The 18,473-nt window shown below is 50.8% G+C and overlaps 1 protein-coding gene across 1 annotated transcript in view; it reads right to left on the minus strand.

Annotated features, from left to right (window-relative positions):
• ATCAY (ATCAY kinesin light chain interacting caytaxin) overlaps window positions 1-18,473 on the minus strand; it is a 44,253-nt gene that overhangs the window by 4,855 nt on the left and 20,925 nt on the right. Inside the window, exons 5-12 of the mRNA XM_030796035.1 lie at window positions 17,658-17,843; window positions 17,207-17,309; window positions 16,046-16,177; window positions 14,769-14,855; window positions 9,819-9,917; window positions 5,450-5,485; window positions 4,390-4,461; window positions 2,495-2,527 (exon numbers count right to left, since the gene is read on the minus strand). Of these exons, the coding sequence (XP_030651895.1) occupies window positions 2,495-2,527; window positions 4,390-4,461; window positions 5,450-5,485; window positions 9,819-9,917; window positions 14,769-14,855; window positions 16,046-16,177; window positions 17,207-17,309; window positions 17,658-17,843 (748 nt within the window). The remainder of the gene's footprint in view (window positions 1-2,494; window positions 2,528-4,389; window positions 4,462-5,449; window positions 5,486-9,818; window positions 9,918-14,768; window positions 14,856-16,045; window positions 16,178-17,206; window positions 17,310-17,657; window positions 17,844-18,473) is intronic.

The raw sequence follows: 18,473 nt of genomic DNA on the forward strand, positions 1-18,473 counted from the left end.
TGTCTTTTGCTCATGGTGGATGATTTCCTTGTGTTTCCTGTCTGTATATGTGAACTCATCTCCAGAGAGCTTGGGTTGAGGTGGTCTTTTCAGAAATACATTGAGAGCTTGCTTTTACTCAGTGCCCCTGAAGCAGCACTGGTCTAAGGCCATTTTTGATGTTTATTTCTTAGTTTGGAGCTTCCTGGGTCACATGGGTAGTAAGGCATGTGGCCAGGCCATCTTACAGATTTGTATAAAACTGTATGGTCAGCTGGGCATGGTGGCTAACACCTGTAATCCCAGCACTTTGGGAGGCCGAACCGGGTGGATCACGAGGTCAGGAGATCGAGACCATCCTGGCTAACATGGTGAAACCTCGTCTCTACTAAAAAATACAAAAAATTAGCCGGGTGTGGTGGTGGATGCCTGTAGTCCCAGCTACTTGGGAGGCGGAGGCAAGAGAATGGAGTGAACCTGGGAGGCAGAGCTTGCAGTGAGCCAGGACTACGCCACTGCACTCCAGCCTGGGCGACAGAGCGAGACTCCGTCTCAAAAACAACAACAACAACAACAACAACAAAAAAAAAAAAACAAAAAAACCGTGTGGTCAAGGATAAATCCCACACATTCTAAAGAAAAGTTTGGTCCTTCCCTGGCTCCTGGGAGTAACTTCTAAACTCTTGGAGCATCCTGGCTGGAGGGTCTATGTGGGTCATGCCAGATAGTCTATGCTAACTGATATGATTGGGCTGTGTCCCCACCCAAATCTCATCTGGAATTGTAGTTCCCATAACCCCACTTGTCGTGGGAGGTACTCAGTGGGAGGTAACTGAACCATGAGGGCGTCTACCTCCATGCTGTTCTCGTGGTAGTGAGTTCTCACGAGATCTGATGGTTTTATAAGGGGCTTTCCCCCTTTGCTCAGTGCTTCTCGCTCCTGCTGCCCAGTGAAGAGGTGCCTTCTGCCAGGATTGTAAATTTCCTGGAGCCTCTCCAGCCATGCAGAACTGTGAGTCAATTAAACCTCTTTTCTTTATAATTTACCCAGTCTCAGGTATTTCTTCATAGCAGCATGCGAATGGACTAACAACACTCACAACGTGACTTAGGGTTGGAACTTGGGCCACGTGGCATCAGCTCGATCTGTGCAGGGGCCGGAGGCTAAGAACAGCCATGCAGACGGTCAGCCAGCTGTATGGAGTTGACTCTCAATGAACACCCTGGCCACTAAGGCTTGGGGCAGCTCTAATTGGCAGCACTTTGCGTGCTTTGCCCACATCCCTGCTGGGAGAAATAAAGGCTGTCCACACAACCCTACTGGGAGAGGACGCTTGGAGGCTTCCATCCGATCTCTCCTGGATCCTGCCCTATGCACCTCTTCCTTTTGTTGAGTTTTTTTTTTTTTTTTTTTTAAACAGAGTCTTCTTCTGTTGCCCAGGCTGGAGTGCAATGGTGCAATCTCAGCTCACTGCAACCTCCGCCTCCCAGGTTCAAGCAATTCTCTTGCCTCAGCCTCCTGAGTAGCTGGGACTACAGGTGTGTGCCATCACACCCAGCTAATTTTATATTTTTAGTACAGATGGGGTTTCACCATGTTGGCCAGGCTGGTCTTGAACTCCTGATTTCAAGTGATCCACCTGCCTCGGCCTCCCAAAGTGCTGGGATTACAGGCGTTGAGCCACCATGCCCGGCTTTTTGCTGATTTTTAACTGTACCCTTCTATTGTAATAAACCATGCCACTGTGATAAACCATAACTGTGATTATGACAGCTTTGCTGAGCTCTGTGAGTCCTTCTGGCAAACCATTGCACCTGAGGGTACTCTTGGAAACCAACACACAGGGAGGCTTTTCTTTTCTTTCCTTTTTTTTTCTTTTTTTTTGAGAGAAAGTCTAGCCCCATTGCCCAGGCTGTGGAGTGCAGTGGTACGATCTTGGCTCACCTGGCTAATTTTTGTAATTTTTTTAGGGACAGGGTCTTGCCCTGTTGCCCAGGCTGGTCTTGAACTCCTGACCTCAAATGATTCGCCTGCCTCGGCCTCCCAAAGTGCTGGGATTACAGGCGTGAGACACTGCGTCCGGCCACAGGGAGGCTTTTCTTGGCATCCAGAACCAAGTGGAGAATCGGAGGCAGAGTGTGGACAGTCTACCCTTTTGTGGCATCATATCCTGGGCTTCAGGGAGCTTGGCTCTGTGTGGGTTTTTCCTTGAGGGCTGCTCCACTACGTAACTCTGGGGCCTCATTTGCATCCTGGTCTAGGTAATGGCGCCCCCTGGAGTTGTGCAAGGAGGGCCTGACTGGTTAAGGGAACCACCACCTCCCTGCCTCCCCTGTGCCGTATCCCCCACTCCCAATAAGTCACGGGGCAGCTTTCCTGGGATTAGGCTCCCTGCCTGCTTTGTATTCGCTGGCAGCTGATTCGATTTTCTGTCCCTCTAGAGAACCCTGACTAATACAGGTCCATGTAGGACATTTTGAAAACAGCATGAAGACCACTCTGCGTCACACCCACCTTGTTTCCTGATCTTCTGTGACCAGAGCAGACCTGTGGAGGAGAGACGGAGACTGGGCGTTATTTGCTTATTTTTGGGAGCCTGGGCATTTTCCCATATTTTTTCTTTTCCTTTTTTTTTTTTTTTTTTTTTTTTTTTTTTAAGATACAGGGTCTTGGCTGGGTGCAGTGGCTCATGCCTGTAATCCCAGCACTTTGGGAGGCTGAGGTGGGTGGATCACTTCAGGTCAGGAGTTCGAGACCAGCCTGGCCAACGTGGTAAAACCCCATCTCTACTAAAAATACAAAAATTATCCGGGCATGGTGGTGGGTGCCTGTAATCCCAGCTACTGGGGACGCTGAGGCAGGAGAATCGCTTGAACCCGGGAGATGGAGGTTGCACTGAGCCGAGATCACACCATTGCACTCCAGCCCCTGGGCGACAAGAGTGAAAATCTGTCTTTAAAAAAAAAAAGATACAGGGTCTTGTTATGTTGCCCAGGCTGGAGGGCAGTGGTGCAATCATGGCTCACTGCAGCTTCCAGCTCCAGGCTCAAGTGATCCTCCCACCTCAGCCTCCCAAGTAGCTGGGACTACAAGGTACACACCATCATGCTGGCTAATTTTTAAACTTTTTGTAGAGATGGAGTCTCAATATGTTACCCAAGCTGATCTGGAACTCCTGGCCTCAAATGTTCCTCCTGCTTCGGCCTCCCAAAGTGCTGGGATTACAGGCGTGAGCCACAGTGCCCATTCTTGGGCATTTTCTACCTGTTGGTGGAGGCTGGAAGCCCTATGAGGACCGACACTGCTGTATCTGGTACAAAACAGATGTCAGTGTGCATCTGCTGCGTAACAAATGAGCCTGAACAGACAGTTTTGAGGAAATTGGCCAAGGCCCTTCACTAACATAAAATTAAGCCGGTCATGTTGCTCAGGGTCTGCTGGACTTGAGGAGTCTGAATCTACCTGCTGGGACTTGGACAAAGGTCACCTTTCGTCATTATGATAACATCAATGATAACTTTTTTTTTTTTGAGACAGGGTCTTGCTCTGTTGCCCAGGCTGGAGTGCAATCATAGCTTGCTGTAGCCTTGACATCCTGGGCTCCAGCCATCTGCCTTCCTCCCCCTTCTGAGTAGCTGGGACTACAGGTGTACATCACCACACCTGGATGATATTTATTTATTTATTTATTTATTTTTGAGATGGAGTCTTGCTCTGTCGCCAGGCTGGAGTGCAGTGGTGTGATCTTGGCTCACTGCAACCTCCGCCTCCCAGGTTCAAGTGATTCTCCTGCCTCAGCCTCCAAAGTAGCTGGGACTACAGGCACGAGCCACCATGCCCAGCTAATTTTTGTATTTTTAGAAGAGATGGGGTTTTACCACGTTGGCCAGGCTAGTCTCGATCTCTTGACCTTGTGATCCGCCCACCTCGGCCTCCCAAAGTACTGGGATTACAGGTGTGAGCCACAGCGCGTGGCCGATAATTTTTATTTTTATTTTATTTATTTATTTTTTTTGAGATGGAGTCTCACTTTGTTGCCAAGTGCAGTGATGCTATCTCGGCTCACTGCGACCTCTGCCTCCTGGGTTCAAGTGAATCTCCTGCCATAGCCTCCCAAGTAGCTGGGATTACAGATGTGCGCCACCATGTCTGGCTAATTTTTGTATTTTTAGTAGAGATGAGGTTTCACCATACTGGCCAGGGTGGTCTTGAACTCCTGACCTCATGTGATCCGCCCACCTCGGCCTCCCAAAGTGCTGGGATTACAGGCGTGAGCCACCATGGCCAGCCACTTAGTTCCATTTTATGTCCCTGAACAAGGACCCGTCTTCCTCCCTAGCCTCCCGCAAGGGACTAGACAGCCTCCCGTGACTGTCAGCTCTCTGGCCCATGGTTCCCTGCACACCTACCTGTTTTCCACTGGTGCCACCTCTGGCCTCTCTTCAGATCTGGGCAGCACAAACTCCGGCTGGGGCCTCGCGCTGTGGACAGAGAGAACGAGGTCACAAGGGTGACTAGCCCGGCCAGGCCAAGGGGCTCTCGGCTAGTACTGGCCTCTCTGGTTTTCCTGTCCCTGGGACCTGTTTTCCAAACCAGTGTGACGTTCCCCACCTTTGCTATTTGAGAAAACATCTGGGACCAAGACTCTGTCTTATTTGCCTCTGTTTCCCTCAAAGCTGGCATCGGACCTGGCATGATAAATGCTGTTTTTTTTTTTTTTTTTTGAGACAGGGTCTTGCTGTGTTGCCCAGGCTAGAGTGCAGTGGTACAATCATGGCTCACTGCAGCCTCAACTTCCTGGGCTCAAGCAGTTGTCCCGATTCAGTCTCCCTGCAAGTAGCTGAACTACAGGCGCATGCCACCACACCTGGCTAATTTTTTTGTTTGTTTGTTTGGACAGTCTTGCTCTGTCACCCACGCTGGAGTGCAGTGGCATGATCTCGGCTCACTGCAACCTCCACCTCCTGGGTTCAAGTGATTCTCCTGGCTCAGCCTCCCAAGTAGCTGGGATTACAGGCATGCACCACCACGCCTGGCTAATTTTTGTATTTTTGGTACAGACGGAGTTAACGCCATGTTGCCCAGGCTGGTCTCCAACTCCTGACCTCACATGATCCTCCTGCCTCAGCCTCCCAAAGTGCTGGGTGAGCCACTGCGCCCGTCCTGACTTACGCTTTATGGAGCGTAAAGTCTGTGCTCAACCTTTTTTGCCAAGGGTCCCTCATCTTGCACAATAACCTCCAAGGTGGTTGTTAGCTTTTTATTTGCTTAATGTTACCTTGGAGCTGAATGCAGGAGCCAGTATTTGAACCCAGGTCTGAGTTTAAAGTCCTTTCCAGAAGGGCAGCGTCTTGAGCCCTGCACAGGACAATGGTCCCTGCTGCCCGGAAGTCACTGGGTTGCCCTGAGAGTTCAGCTCAGCCCCCCGCTGCCCCGACCCAGCCCCAGCAGAGATCACTCTGCACACACCTCTCCCTCCTGGCCTTCAGTCTTTCCTCTTCATATCTGAAAGAAAGAAAAAGATGTCAGACACGACCTTCCCGTCCCCTGAGATAACACTTTTTGGGGAAATCCCTTTCCTTTTCAAGCAGAGAAACAAGCTCTTTTTTCTTTCTTTTCTTCTTCTTCTTTTTTTTTTTTTTTTTTTTTTTTTTGAGACGGAGTCTCGCTCTGTCACCCAGGCTGGAGTGCAGTGGCGCAATCTCCTCACTGCAAGCTCCGCTCCCGGTTCACGCCATTCTCCTGCCTCAGCCTCTCAGTACTGGACTCAGGCGCTGCCACCACGCCCGGCTATTTTTTTTTATATATTTTTAGTAGAGACGGGGTTTCACCTGGTCTCGATCTCCTACTCGTGATCTGCCGCTCGGCTCCAAAGTGCTGGATTACAGCGTGAGCCACCGCGCCCGGCCTTTTTTTTTTTGAGATGGAGTCTTGCACTGTTGCCCAGGCTGGAGGGCAGTGGCGTGATCTTGGCTCACTGCAAGCTCCACCTCCCTGGTTCGAGTGATTCTCCTGCCTCAGCCTCCCGAGTAGCTGGGACTTACAGGCACCTGCTACCACGCCCAGCTAATTTTTTGTCTTTTTAGTAGAGACAGGGTTTCACTATGTTGGCCTGGCTGGTCTCAAACTCCTGACCTCATGATCCACCCTCCTCGGCCTCCCAAAGTGCTGGGATTACAGGCATGAGCCACCGCGCCCGGCTTCTTCTCTGTTTTTAGACAGGATCTCATTCTGTCGTAGCCCAGACTGGAGTGCAGTGGCATGATATCACTTGTAGTCTCCAACTCCTGGGCTCAAGCGATCCCCTGGCCTCAGCCTCCCAAAGTGCTGGGATTACAGGCAGGAGCCACCACACCTGGCCCATAGATGCATTTTTGATTATAAATGTTTATGTGTTGGCTGAACACGGTGGCTCATGCCTATAATCCCGGAAATTTGGGAAGCCGAGGTGGGCAGATCACCTGAGCTCAGGAGATTGAGACCATCCTGGCCAACATGGTGAAACCCTATCTGTACTAAAAATACAAAAATCAGCTGGGCTTGGTGGCAGGTGCCTATAATCGCAGTTATTCGGGAAGCTGAGGCACGAGAATTGCTTGAACCTAGAAGCTGGAGGATGTGGTGAGCCGAGATTGCGCCATTGCACTCCAGCCTGGGCAACAGAGTGAGACTCTGTCTAAAAAAAACCAAAAAAAACTCCAACAAAACAACAACAACAACAACAACAACAAAAAAAACAGGCCGGGCGCGGTGGCTCACGCCTGTAATCCCAGCACTTTGGGAGGCTGAGGCGGGTGGATCACCTGAGGTCGGGAGTTTGAGACCAGCCAGGCCAACATGGTGAAACCCTGTCTCTACTAAAATACAAAAAAAATTAGCCAGGCGTGGTGGCGGGCTTCTGTAGTCCCCGCTACTCAGGAGGCTGAGGCGGCAGAATTGCTTGAACCCAGGAGGCGGAGCATGCAGTGAGCCAAGATAGCGCCACTGCACTCCAGCCTGGGTGACAAAGTGAGACTCCGTCTCAAAAAAGCAAAACAAAACAAAACAGTATGGTGGTTCCTCAAAGAAATAGAATTATCAGCAATTCCACTTGTAGGTATATACTCGTTAGAATTGAAAGTAGGATCTTACAGAGATATTTGTACATCTGCGGTCATAGGTGAGTAGCACATAAATAACATGACTATTCACAACAGTCAAAAGGTAGAAACAACCCAATTGTCCATTGATGGACAAATGGATCAACAAAATGTAGTCCATTCCCACAATGGAATATTATTCAGCCATGAAAAGGAAGGACATTCTGACACAGGCTACAACATGGATGCACCTTGAGGACGTCACGCTCAGTGAGAGACGTCAGACACAAAAGGACAAATCCTGTGTGGATCCATTCCTAGGAGGTCCCTAGAGTCGTTAGACTCCCAGAGGCAGAAAGTAGGATGGGAGCTGCCAGGGGTTGGGGAGTGGAATGGGGAGTGAGTGTTTCATGGAGACAGAGTTTCAGTTTGGGAAGATGAGAAAGTTCTGGAGAGGGCTGGGTGCGGTGGCTCATGCCTGGAGTCCCAGCACTTTGGGGGGCCGAGCCGGGCAGATCAACTGAGGTCAGGAGTTCAAGACCAGCCTGGCCAACATGGCAAAACCCCGTCTCTACTAAAAATACAAAAATTGGCCGGGCGTGGTAGCTCACGCCTGTAATCCCAGCACTTTGGGAGGCTGAGGTGGGCGGATCACCCGAGGTGGGGAGTTCGAGACCAGCCTGGCCAACATGGAGAAACCCCGTCTCTACTAAAACTACAAAATTAGCCAGGCGTGGTGGCACATGTGTATAATCCCAGCTACTAGGGAGGCTGAGGCAGGAGAATCACTTGAACCTGGGAGGCGGAGGTTGCGGTGAGCTGAGATCGCGCCATTGCACTCCAGCCTGGGCAACAAGAGTGAAACTCCATCTCAAAAAAAAAAAAAAAAATTAGCTGGGCATGGTGGCGGCTGCCTTAATCCCAGCTACTGGGGAGGCTGAGGCAGAAGAATCACTTGAACCCAGGAGGTGGAGGTTGCAGTGACCCGAGATCGTGCCACTGCACTCCAGCCTGAGCGACAGAGCAAGACTCCATCTCAAAAAAAAAAAAAAAAAGGTCTGTAGAGGATGGTGGTGATGGCTGCACAAATATGTGAATATGCTTTTAGAAATGGCTAAGATAGGCCGGGCTCAGTGGCTCACGCCTGTAATCCAGCATTTTGGGAGGCCAAGGCCGGTAGATCATCTGAGGTCAGGAGTTTGAGACCAGCCTGACGAACATGGAGAAACCCTGTCTCTACTAAAAATACAAAAAAAAAAAAAAAAAAAAAAAATTAGCCGGGCATGGTGGTGCATGCCTGTAATCCCAGCTACTTGGGAGGCTGAGGCAGGAGAATCACTTGAACCCGGGAGGCAGAGGTTATGGTGGGCCGAGATGGCGCCATTGCACTCCAGCCTGGGCAACAAGAGCAAAACTCCTCAAAAAAAAAAAAAAAAAAAAAAGAAAAAAAAAGAATGGCTAAGATGGCAAGTTCTATGTTACATGTATTTTACCACAATAAAAAAAGTATGTTTAAGGAGATTTTTTGCAGCATGAACCTAGGGGTGGTGTTGATGATGTGACACATTCAGTGAAAAAAGAACAGGACTTGATGCTGCCCATCCCTTCCCCAACCTCTGGGTGGTCCCTGAGGGGCTCCAGGAAATAAAATGGGTGGGTTCTAGTTCCTCCCTTCCAAGTCTGCGTTTCCCCTCATTGCTGGCTCCTGGCAGCCAGGGGGACCCAGTGGGGGATGTTGGGGGTGACAGGGTTTGACTATCTCTACCCAAATCTTTTTTTTTTTTTTGAGACGGAGTTTCACTCTTGTTGCCCAGGCTGGAGTGCAGTGGTGCGATCTTGGCTCACCACAACCTCTGCCTCCGGGGTTCAAGCGACTCTCCTGCCTCAGCCTCCTCAGTATCTGGGATTACAGGCACGCACCACCACACCTGGATAATTTTTGTACTTTTAGGAGAGACAGGGTTTCACCATCTTGGCCAGGCTAGTCTCGAACCCCTGACTTCAAGTGATCTGCCCATCTCAGACTCTCAAAATGCTGGGATTACAGTGCTGGGATTATAGGTGTGAGCCACCTTGCCTGGTCTCTTCATCCAAATCTCATTTTGAATTGTAGCTCCCATAATTCCCTTGTGTTGTGGGAGTGACCTGGTGGGAGGTCACTGAATCATGGGGGCAGGTCTTTCCTGTGCTATTCTCGCGACAGTGAGTAAGTCTCACGAGATCTGATGGTTTTATAAAGGGGAATTTCCCAGTACAAATTTCCTTCTCTTGTCTGCTGCTCTGGGAGACATGCCTTTTGCCTTCCACCATGATTGGGAGGCGTCCCCAGCCACATGGAATTGTGAGTCCGTTAGTCTCTTTTTTTTTTTTTTTTTTTTTTGAGATGGAGTCTCGCTCTGTAGCCGAGGCTGGAGTGCAGCGGCGCGATCTCCGCTCACTGCAAGCCCCGCCTCCCGGGTTCACGCCATTCTCCTGCCTCAGCCTCCCGAGTTGCTGGGACTACAGGCGCCCGCCACCGCACCCGGCTCATTTTTTGTATTTTTAGTAGAGATGGGGTTTGACCGTATTAGCCAGGATGGTCTCGATCTCCCGACCTCGTGATCCGCCCGCCTCGGCCTCCCAAAGTGCTGGGATTACAGGCATGAGCCACCGCGCCCGGCCCCTTAAACCTCTTTTGTAAATTGCCCTGTTTCAGGTATGTCTTTATCAGCAGCACAAAAACAGACTAATATGGCGGGGAGGACTGTGGGGCCACTCACTGCAGGACGCAGTCTGGGATCTGGACGTGTTCCATGGGGATGAGTTGCTCCAGGTCTTCCAAGCTGTGCACGTACTGGATCTTGTTGATGAACTTGACGCTGGCAGGGGGAGAAGGAGGGAGAGGTCTGAAATGCAACCCGTGGGGTGGGGGTTACCTAGGTCCAGACAGAGCCATGGTGACAGGGATGCCCACAGGACCCCACTCCAGGATGCCCCAGTGCAGACGAGGACACCTCCCTCCCGCCTGATGACAGCCTTAATTCTCCTGCACCCCATGCATGGGGTGGAGACCCCAGGTCTGCGCCGAGGCCCTTGCAATCAGGGCCGTGCACCTGCCATGGGTCCCTGCAATGAGGATCTTGTTGGAAGGAAGTCAGGAGGCGGGGAGATTGTCTCAGGCTCTGCGGGCTGTTTTCCCAACATCTCTGAAAGTTGCTCGTCTGTGTTAATTTTTCCCAAGAATGCTTTCTCTCCATGTCACCACACAGGACGGCACAGCCAATACTCAGTTGGGCACAAGAAGGGGGCACACGGGGCTGCCAATTGATTGTTGTTGTTATTATTATTATTATTATTATTTTTGAGACAGAGTCTCGCTCTGTCGCCCAGGCTGGAGTGCAGTGGTGTGATCTCGGCTCACTGCAAGCTCCGCCTCCCTGGTTCAAGCGATTTTCCGTCTCAGCCTCCCGAGTAGCTGGGACTACAGGCATGCACCACCACTCTCGGCTAATTTTGTATTTTTAGTGGAGATGGGGTTTCATCATGTTGGCCAGGCTGGTCTCCAACTCCTGACCTCACGTGATCTGCCTGCCTCTAACTCCCAAAGTGCTGGGATTACAGTCATGAGCCACCCCGCCTGGCCCGATTCTGTTCTTTAGGGATGAATGTTTAGGGATGAATGGTTCTTTCCTGTCCAACCCTGAATTCTGACCATCTGGTACCATTTGGTATTACATCACCAGCACATCGTGGTATTTTTTTTTTAGAGATGGAGCCTCACTCGGTCACCCAGGCTGGAGTGCAGTGGTGTAATCATGGCTCACTGCAGCCTCGACCTCCTGGGTTCAAGTGATCCTCCTCCCTCAGCCTCTGAGTAGCTGGGATCACAGGTGCGCGCCACCAGCCCTGGCTAATTAAAAAAAATTTCTTTTTTTTGTAGAGATGGAGGTCTCACTATGTTGCCCAGACTGGTCTTCAACTCCTGGTCTCAAGCAATCCTCCTACCTCAGCCTCTCAAAGTGCTGGGATTAGAAGTGTGAGCCACCATGCCCGATGTTTTATGTATATTTTTAGAGGTTAAAGATTCGGCTTGAGCTTTCTGGCATCCAATGTCAAGAGACACTTATGATGAATGATACAGTTTACTGTATCCATCAGGGGAAAAAAAAACAGTTGCTTAACAGAGGGTCAGTGGTAACTGACTAGGAAACTGTAGAGATATTTTCCCCCTGTGTAGTCATAAAGTGTCCACTGTGTATGGAATGAGTAACATCTCCAGCCGCTTTTGTGCAGTCTGAATTCATTTTCATCATTTAAAAAACCAATTATATATATATAAATAATATATTTATGTATATTCACATATATATTTTTATATATATCATATATATATATATATTTATATATATATATTTTTTGAGACAGAGTTTTACTCTGTTGCCCAGGCTGGAGTGCAGTGGTGTGATCTCGGCTCACTGCAACGTCCGCCTCCCGGGTTCAAGCGATTCTCCCTGCTTCAGCCTCCCAAGTAGCTGGGATTACAGGTACCCACCACCACGCCCAGTTAATTTTTGTATTTTTAATAGAGCCGGGGTTTCGCCACGTTGGCCAGGCTGGTCTCGATCTCCTTTTAAAACTACAAGGTCTTAAAAATCGTGTACAGAGCACAGCATCTGTGGTTCTGGAGGGTGATCTGTAAATACAGGCATGTGTCACATAATGACAACGTGGCAACGCCCCCACACCCATCATTGGAAACCCATATTTGTGTCTCAGCTGAGACAATGTGCTATTCTATGTATAAATTGAGATTTCTGTCCCACTGAAGGCTCTCAGAAGGGAGAATTTCAGTCACATGCTGAATATTTATTATTTATTTATTTTTTTTTGAGACAGAGTCTTATCCTGTCGCCCAGGCTGGAGGGCAATGGTGCAGTCTCAGCTCACTACAGCCTCCGCCTCCAGGGTTCAAGCGATTCTCCTGCTTCAGCCTCCCGAGTAGCTGGGATTACAGGCATGCGCCACCATGCCCAGCTGATTTTTGTATTTTTAGTAGAGACAGGGTTTCGCCATGTTGGCCAGGCTGGTCTCGAACTCCTGACCTCAGGTGATCCGCCCACCTCTGCCTCCCAAAGTGCTGGGATTACAGGCATGAGCCACCGCGCCCGGCCACATGCCAAATGTTTAGATCATCGTGGCACAAATAGGAATTTCCTTTTCATTTATATAATCATGAAACCTCAGGGTTGGGTAGGAGCCCACAATCAGCCTCCAGTCTCCTTGGCTTTTAAATGGGGGAAGCTTATAGCTCCTTACCCCTTTGTAGAGTCAAAAATTACATCTTCAACATTGTCCATGGGAAAAGAAACCAAAGTTATAGAATTTTATTATTTTATTGTATTATTTATTTATTTTGGAGACAGTCTTGCTGTGTTACCCAGGATGGAGTGCAATGGCAAGATCTCGGCTCACTGCAACCTCTGTCTCCCAGGCTCAAGCAATTCTTGTACCTCAGCCTCCCGGGTAGCTAGGACTACAGGCGCGTGCCACCACGCCCAGCTAATTTTTGTTATTTTTAGTAGAGATGGGGTTTTGCCGTGTTGGCCAGGCTGGTCTTGAACTCCCGACCTCAAGTGATCCGCCCGCCTCAGCCTCCCAAAGTGCTGGGATTAAAGGCCTGAGTCACCACACCTGGCTGTATTTAAAAAAAATTTTTTTTCACTTTGGGAGGCCAAGGCGGGCGGATCACGAGGTCAGGAGATCGAGACCATCCTGGCTAACATGATGAAAGCCCATCTCTACTAAAAATACAAAAAGTTAGCTGGGTGTCATGGCGGGTGCCTGTAGTCAGTCCCAGCTGCTCGGGAGGCTGAGGCAGAATGGCGTGAACCCGGGAGGCGGAGCTTGCAGTGAGCTGAGATCGCGCCACTCCAGCCTAGGTGACAGAGCGAGACTCCGTCTCAAAAAGAAAAAAAAAAAAAATTTTTTTTGTAGAGTCAGGGTCTCGCTCTGTCACCCAGGCTGGTGTCGAACTCCCGGGCTCAAGCGATCCTCTCATCTCGACCTTCCAAAATGTTGGGATTACAGGCGTAAGCCATGGCGCCCGGTGAAGAGTGACAGAAGTATTGGGCTCGTGCAAGAGTGATTGCAGTTTTTGTAATGAAAAGTATGGCAAGAACCTCAATTATTTTTGCACCATCCTAATATCCACGTTAAAGGCAAAGGTAATCTATGTTACTGAATTCTGGAATATAGAGGAGCAAATGCAATTATCTTAGACTGAAATGCGTGTTTACCATTTTGCCTGGTTGATTCATTATTAGCTCAAATGATCCATAATTAGTGTATTCCTCATCTCATTTCGCTAATATGTAAATAAGCCCCTTCAGGGTACTTAGCAGTCCTTGAAAGCAGCATGTTTAAAGAGTCTTCCTTGAAAATCGTGCCTGCTGTGAATGTGTCCTGTCGTTCAAGGGAAAGTGAAGCCCTTGTCTCTTTCATTCATCCCAGATTTGTAACTGGGAACGTGAACATTAGGAATCTTTATTCAATTCAATGTTTTGCATTAGATTAAATTAAATTTGCATGACATTTTATTGGATTGAATAGGGCATTTAACATGTCTAATTTTATTTTATTATTTATTTATTTATTTATTTTGAGACGGAGTCTCGCTCTGTCGCCCAGGCTGGAGTGCAGTGGGGCGATCTCCGCTCCCTGCAAGCTCCGCCACCCAGATTCACGCCATTCTCCTGCCTCAGCCTCCTGAGTAGCTGGGACTACAGGCGCCCGCCACCATGCCCGGCTAATTTTTTGTATTTTTAGTAGAGACCGGGTTTCACTGTGTTAGCCAGGATAGTCTTGATGTCCTGACCTTGTGATCCGCCCACCTCGGCCTCCCAAAGTGCTGGGATTACAGGCGTGAGCCACCGCGCCCGGCTAACATGTCTAATTTTATTTCACTTGATCTGTTTTACTCTATGCTTAACATAGTAACTATATATGATATACATTATAGAATATATGTAGTTTTAAATTTTAAATTTGTTATTAGTCATATTATTTATTTATACATATATATTTTATTTTTAGAGACAGGGTTTTGCTCTGTCTCCCAGGCTGGAGTGCAGTGGAGTGATCATAGCTCACTGCAGCCTCTACCTCCTGGGCTCAAGTGATCCTGCCTCAGCCTCCTGAGTAGCTGGGACTACAGGCATGTGATGCCATGCATGGCTGATTTTCTTTTGAGACAGGGTCTCACTCTGTCACCCGGGCTGGAGTACAGTGGCTCGATCACAGCTCATTGCAGCCTTGACCTCCTGGGCTCAAGCCATCCTCCCACGTGAGCCTCCCAAGTAGCTGAAACTACGGGTGTGCACCACCATGTCCTGCTAATTTTTGTATTTTTTGTAGAGATGGGGGTTTTGCTATGTTGCTCAGGCTGGCCTCAAACAATCCTCCCACCTCAGCCTTCTGAGTAGCTGGGATTACAGGTGTGAGCCACTGTGCCTGGCTGTGTGCAATTTACAACTGTTTAAAGCAATAATATGTATTCATCATAGAGAAGCTGGAACATGCAGATCAAACACACATGGATGCACACATACACGGATGCACACACATGCACATGTGCACACATAGATGCACACACAAATGCATGCATACACACACACACACACACACACACACACTCGGGCCACTAGACTTGGGTTGTAGCCTCCCCGTCTCACCTGATGAAAGGGCGAGAGATGGCCAGCACAGTCCGAATGAACCACGAGGGGTGGACGATGATCAAGGACTTCAGGTTTTTCCGCAATCTGTGTGGGGCCGCAAAGGAAGCAAGATGGGCTCCTGGGGCGAGCCCTGGGGAGGGAGGAGCAGGGTGGGACGGGAGAGCCACAAGCAAGCATTCATCACTCTGCTCATTCCACATGTGGTCTCCAGGTACTTGTCAAATCCTTGCCCCCATCCAAGACATGGGGGTGCCATAGCAGGATAAAGACACACCCTTTGAGTCCCTAAGACCCTAAGGTGGATGAGGTAGGTAGAGACCCCATGGTGCAGAGCAGGTGAACAAGGTTGGTAGTTATTTGAGCAGCCAAGATTGTATTTTCACCACCTAATGCCCTAGGAGGGACCAGCCTGTCCTTGGAGCCTCCCTCCACTAACCTGGGTGCAAGGATGGATTGGCTGGCTCAATTTTAATGTCACTCTGAGGCTATTTACGATAACTCAGAGGTGGAAGCAACCCATGTCCATCAAGAGAGGAATGGAATGGACAAACCAAATGTGGTATGTCCATACAATGGAATATTATGCAGCCACGAAAAGGAAGGAGGCTCTGACACAGGCTACAATGTGGATGCACCCTGAGGATGTCACACTCAGTGAGGAAAGCCAGACACAAAAGGACAAATCCTGTGTGATCCCAGTCCTAGGAGGTCCCTAGAGTCATCAGATTCACAGAGACAGAAAGTAGGATGGGGTGTGCCAGGGCCTGGGGAGAAGGAATAGGGAGTGAGTGTTTCATGGGGACAGAGTCTCGCTCTGTTGCCCAGGCTGGAGTGCAGTGGCATGATCTCGGCTCACTGCAACCTCCACCTCCTGGGTTCAAGCGATTCTCCTGCCTCAGCTTCCCAAGTAGCTGGGACTACAGGTGCCCGCCACCATGCCCAGCTAATTTTTGTATTTTTTTTTTTTAATAGACACAGGGTTTCACTATATGTTGGCCAGGCTGGTCTTGAACTCCTGACCTCAGGTGATCCACCCACCTTGGCCTCCCAAAGTGCTGGGATTAGAGGTGTGAATCCCCTTGCCCGACCTGAAAGTTTTTCTGTAGAGACAGGGTCTTGCTGTGTTGCCCAGGCTGGCCTCAAACTCCTGGGCTCAAGAGACCCTCCCACCTCAGCCTCCCGAAGTGCTGGGATTCCAGGTGTGAGCCACCACGTCCAGCCCCCTGTGTGATTTTCGTGCCCCCACTGTGCTTCCTGAGGCATCCCCACCTCACCTCCGGTCAATCATCTGGTAGCACTTCTTCAGCCAGCCGATTCCAGGCATCCTCCGCCGGGGTGTGGCACCGTTCAGGTACACGATCATGTAGTCCTCAGCCACCAGGAGCTCTAAGCTGCTGATGACGTACCTGCTCACGGGACACAGAAGGCAGGGACCCAACATGGAGGGGTCCAGGGTCAGGACACCTGCGGTGCCGACCCTGCCTGCCTCCACTCCTGCCCCTGGTTGGGTCAGCCCCACCAGTCCAGGTGTCTGCTGTCCTGGTGGACTGCAGGGTGGGAGCGGACGTGGATGATCCTAGCACACTCCACATGAGTGTCAGCGGGCATCCTCGTAGGGCAGTTACCCTTTTACTGAGTCTTGTTTTTCTTTTGAGATGGAGTTTTGTTCTTGTCGCCCAGGCTGGAGTGCAGTGGCGCGATCTTGGCTCACTGCAACCTCCGCCTCCCGGGTTCAAGTGATTCTCCTGCCGCAGCCTCCCTAGTAGCTGGAATTACAGGTGCCTGCCACCAAGCCCAGATAAGTTGTTGTAGTTTTAGTAGAGACAGGGTTTCACTATGTTGGTCAGGCTGGTCTTTAGGCCTTGCTTTTTTTTTTTTTTTTTGAGACAGGGTCTCACTCTGTCACCCAGGCTGGAGTGCAGTGGTGCCATCTCGGAGGGGGAAGAGGAGGAGGAAGGGGAAGAGGATGGGGAGAAGGAGGATGGAGAGGGGGAGGAGACGGAAGCAGAGGAAGAGGAGGGGAGGAGGAGAAGGAGGATGAAGGGAGGAGAAAGGGGAGGAAGAGGAGAAAGAGGATGAGGTGGAGAAGGGAGGAAGAGGAGGAGAAGGAAGAGGGGGGAGGAGGAGAGGGAGGAGGAGGAGAAGAAAGGGGAGGAGGAGGAAGGCGAGGAGAAGAAGGGGGGGAGGAAGAAGAGGAGGAGGAAGAGGAGGACGGGGAGGAGGAGGAGGGGGAGGAGAACAGGGTGGCCCAGAAGGAAGGCCACTGTGAGCCTCAGGGCCGGCAGGGACTCAGGTCAAACTCTGTGGCCGCCACACCCTTCCCTAGTGCCAGGCAGGCTTCTTAGGGCCACAATGCAATCCTTGCAGCCTGGTGCCCTGCGGCCAGGGAGGCATCAGAGCTGGCCCAAGGCTGCTCGCCTCGCGCGGGGACTCACAGGAAGAGGTTCTCCATGATGTAGTGATAGTCCGGGAGGCTGCTGTCTGGAAGGAAGCAGGCTGCGAAGACGATGATGGCGTTGAGGCCTTCGCCGTAGTACCCTGAGGAGAGGCAGCCGATCAGCAACGTCAGAGTCCTCTCCCAGCCCTGAGCTGCCTCCCATGCACCACCCACTACGTCCTGGTGCGCACATGCTCAGGAGGGCATGGCTCTGAGCCACAGCAGCTAGCGACCCCTTAGCCAGTCTCTGCCTTTGGTGGGGAGTGACAGCGACCATCAGGGGCCCCCACTGCGCCTGCCTGGTCATGCACGCCTTGCCCACGGTCTGTCCACCCCAAGCGAGTTGACGGCTTAACATCCCCGTGCATCAGAGAGGGGCACTGACGAGCCCCCTGTTGCCCAGTGGGCTGGGCTGGAGCCCCAAGGGGGCGCCGAGGGGCAGGTCTCACCTCCGTGGGTGACCACTTTCATGTAAGGCCGGATCATGTGCAGGTCTATACGATGCTCTTGCTCCCCAATGATCACCGTCCGCCACAGGCGCCCGTTGGCGGCACTGCCGTCCTCCGTTGTGCCGTCCCCAAATAGATCCGCGCTGTCCCCGGGCATGTTCTTGGCGGTGGCCACGGGGGTGTCATCTAGAAGCAGGTGGGGGAGAGTCGCATGGACGCCAGGGTCCAGATATCTCCTGCCCTCCCGCTCAGCCTTCCTTCCCCTCTCCCACCTCCCTTGCTGCCGGGACCCACAAGTCCTTCGCGTCTTCCCACCTGGCTGCCCTGCTGACCCATTTTCCTCTCCTACTCCCCTTTCAAGGCCTGGCTCAAATGCCGCCTCCTCCAGGAAGCCTTTCTGGACATCCCTTTGCTGGCCTCCCAGGGCACTCTGTTGGTTAAGGACCTGTGTCCTGGAGCTTCTCAGAGCTGGTGAATGCATCCGCTTCACCAAACCAAGAGGGCGCTCGGGACATGCATGGTTGGTTTTTACCCTCCCAGGAGCCTGGCACACACAGAGCAGTCCTCCTGCCTCAGCCTCCCAGATACGTGGGACTACAGTTGTGCACAACCACACCCAGCTGATTTTTATATTTTTGTAGAGATGGGGTTTCCATATGTTGCCCAGGCTGGTCTCAAACTCCTGGCCTTAAGCGATCCTCCTACCCTGGCCGCCTGGTGCTCTGGGATTACAGGAATGAGCCACTACATTGTCCTTAATTTTTCTTTTTTTGAGACAGAGTCTCTTTCCATCGCCCAGGCTGGAGTGCAGTGGTG

This window comes from Nomascus leucogenys, chromosome 17, assembly GCF_006542625.1.
Source record: "Nomascus leucogenys isolate Asia chromosome 17, Asia_NLE_v1, whole genome shotgun sequence".
NCBI lineage: Eukaryota > Metazoa > Chordata > Mammalia > Primates > Hylobatidae > Nomascus > Nomascus leucogenys.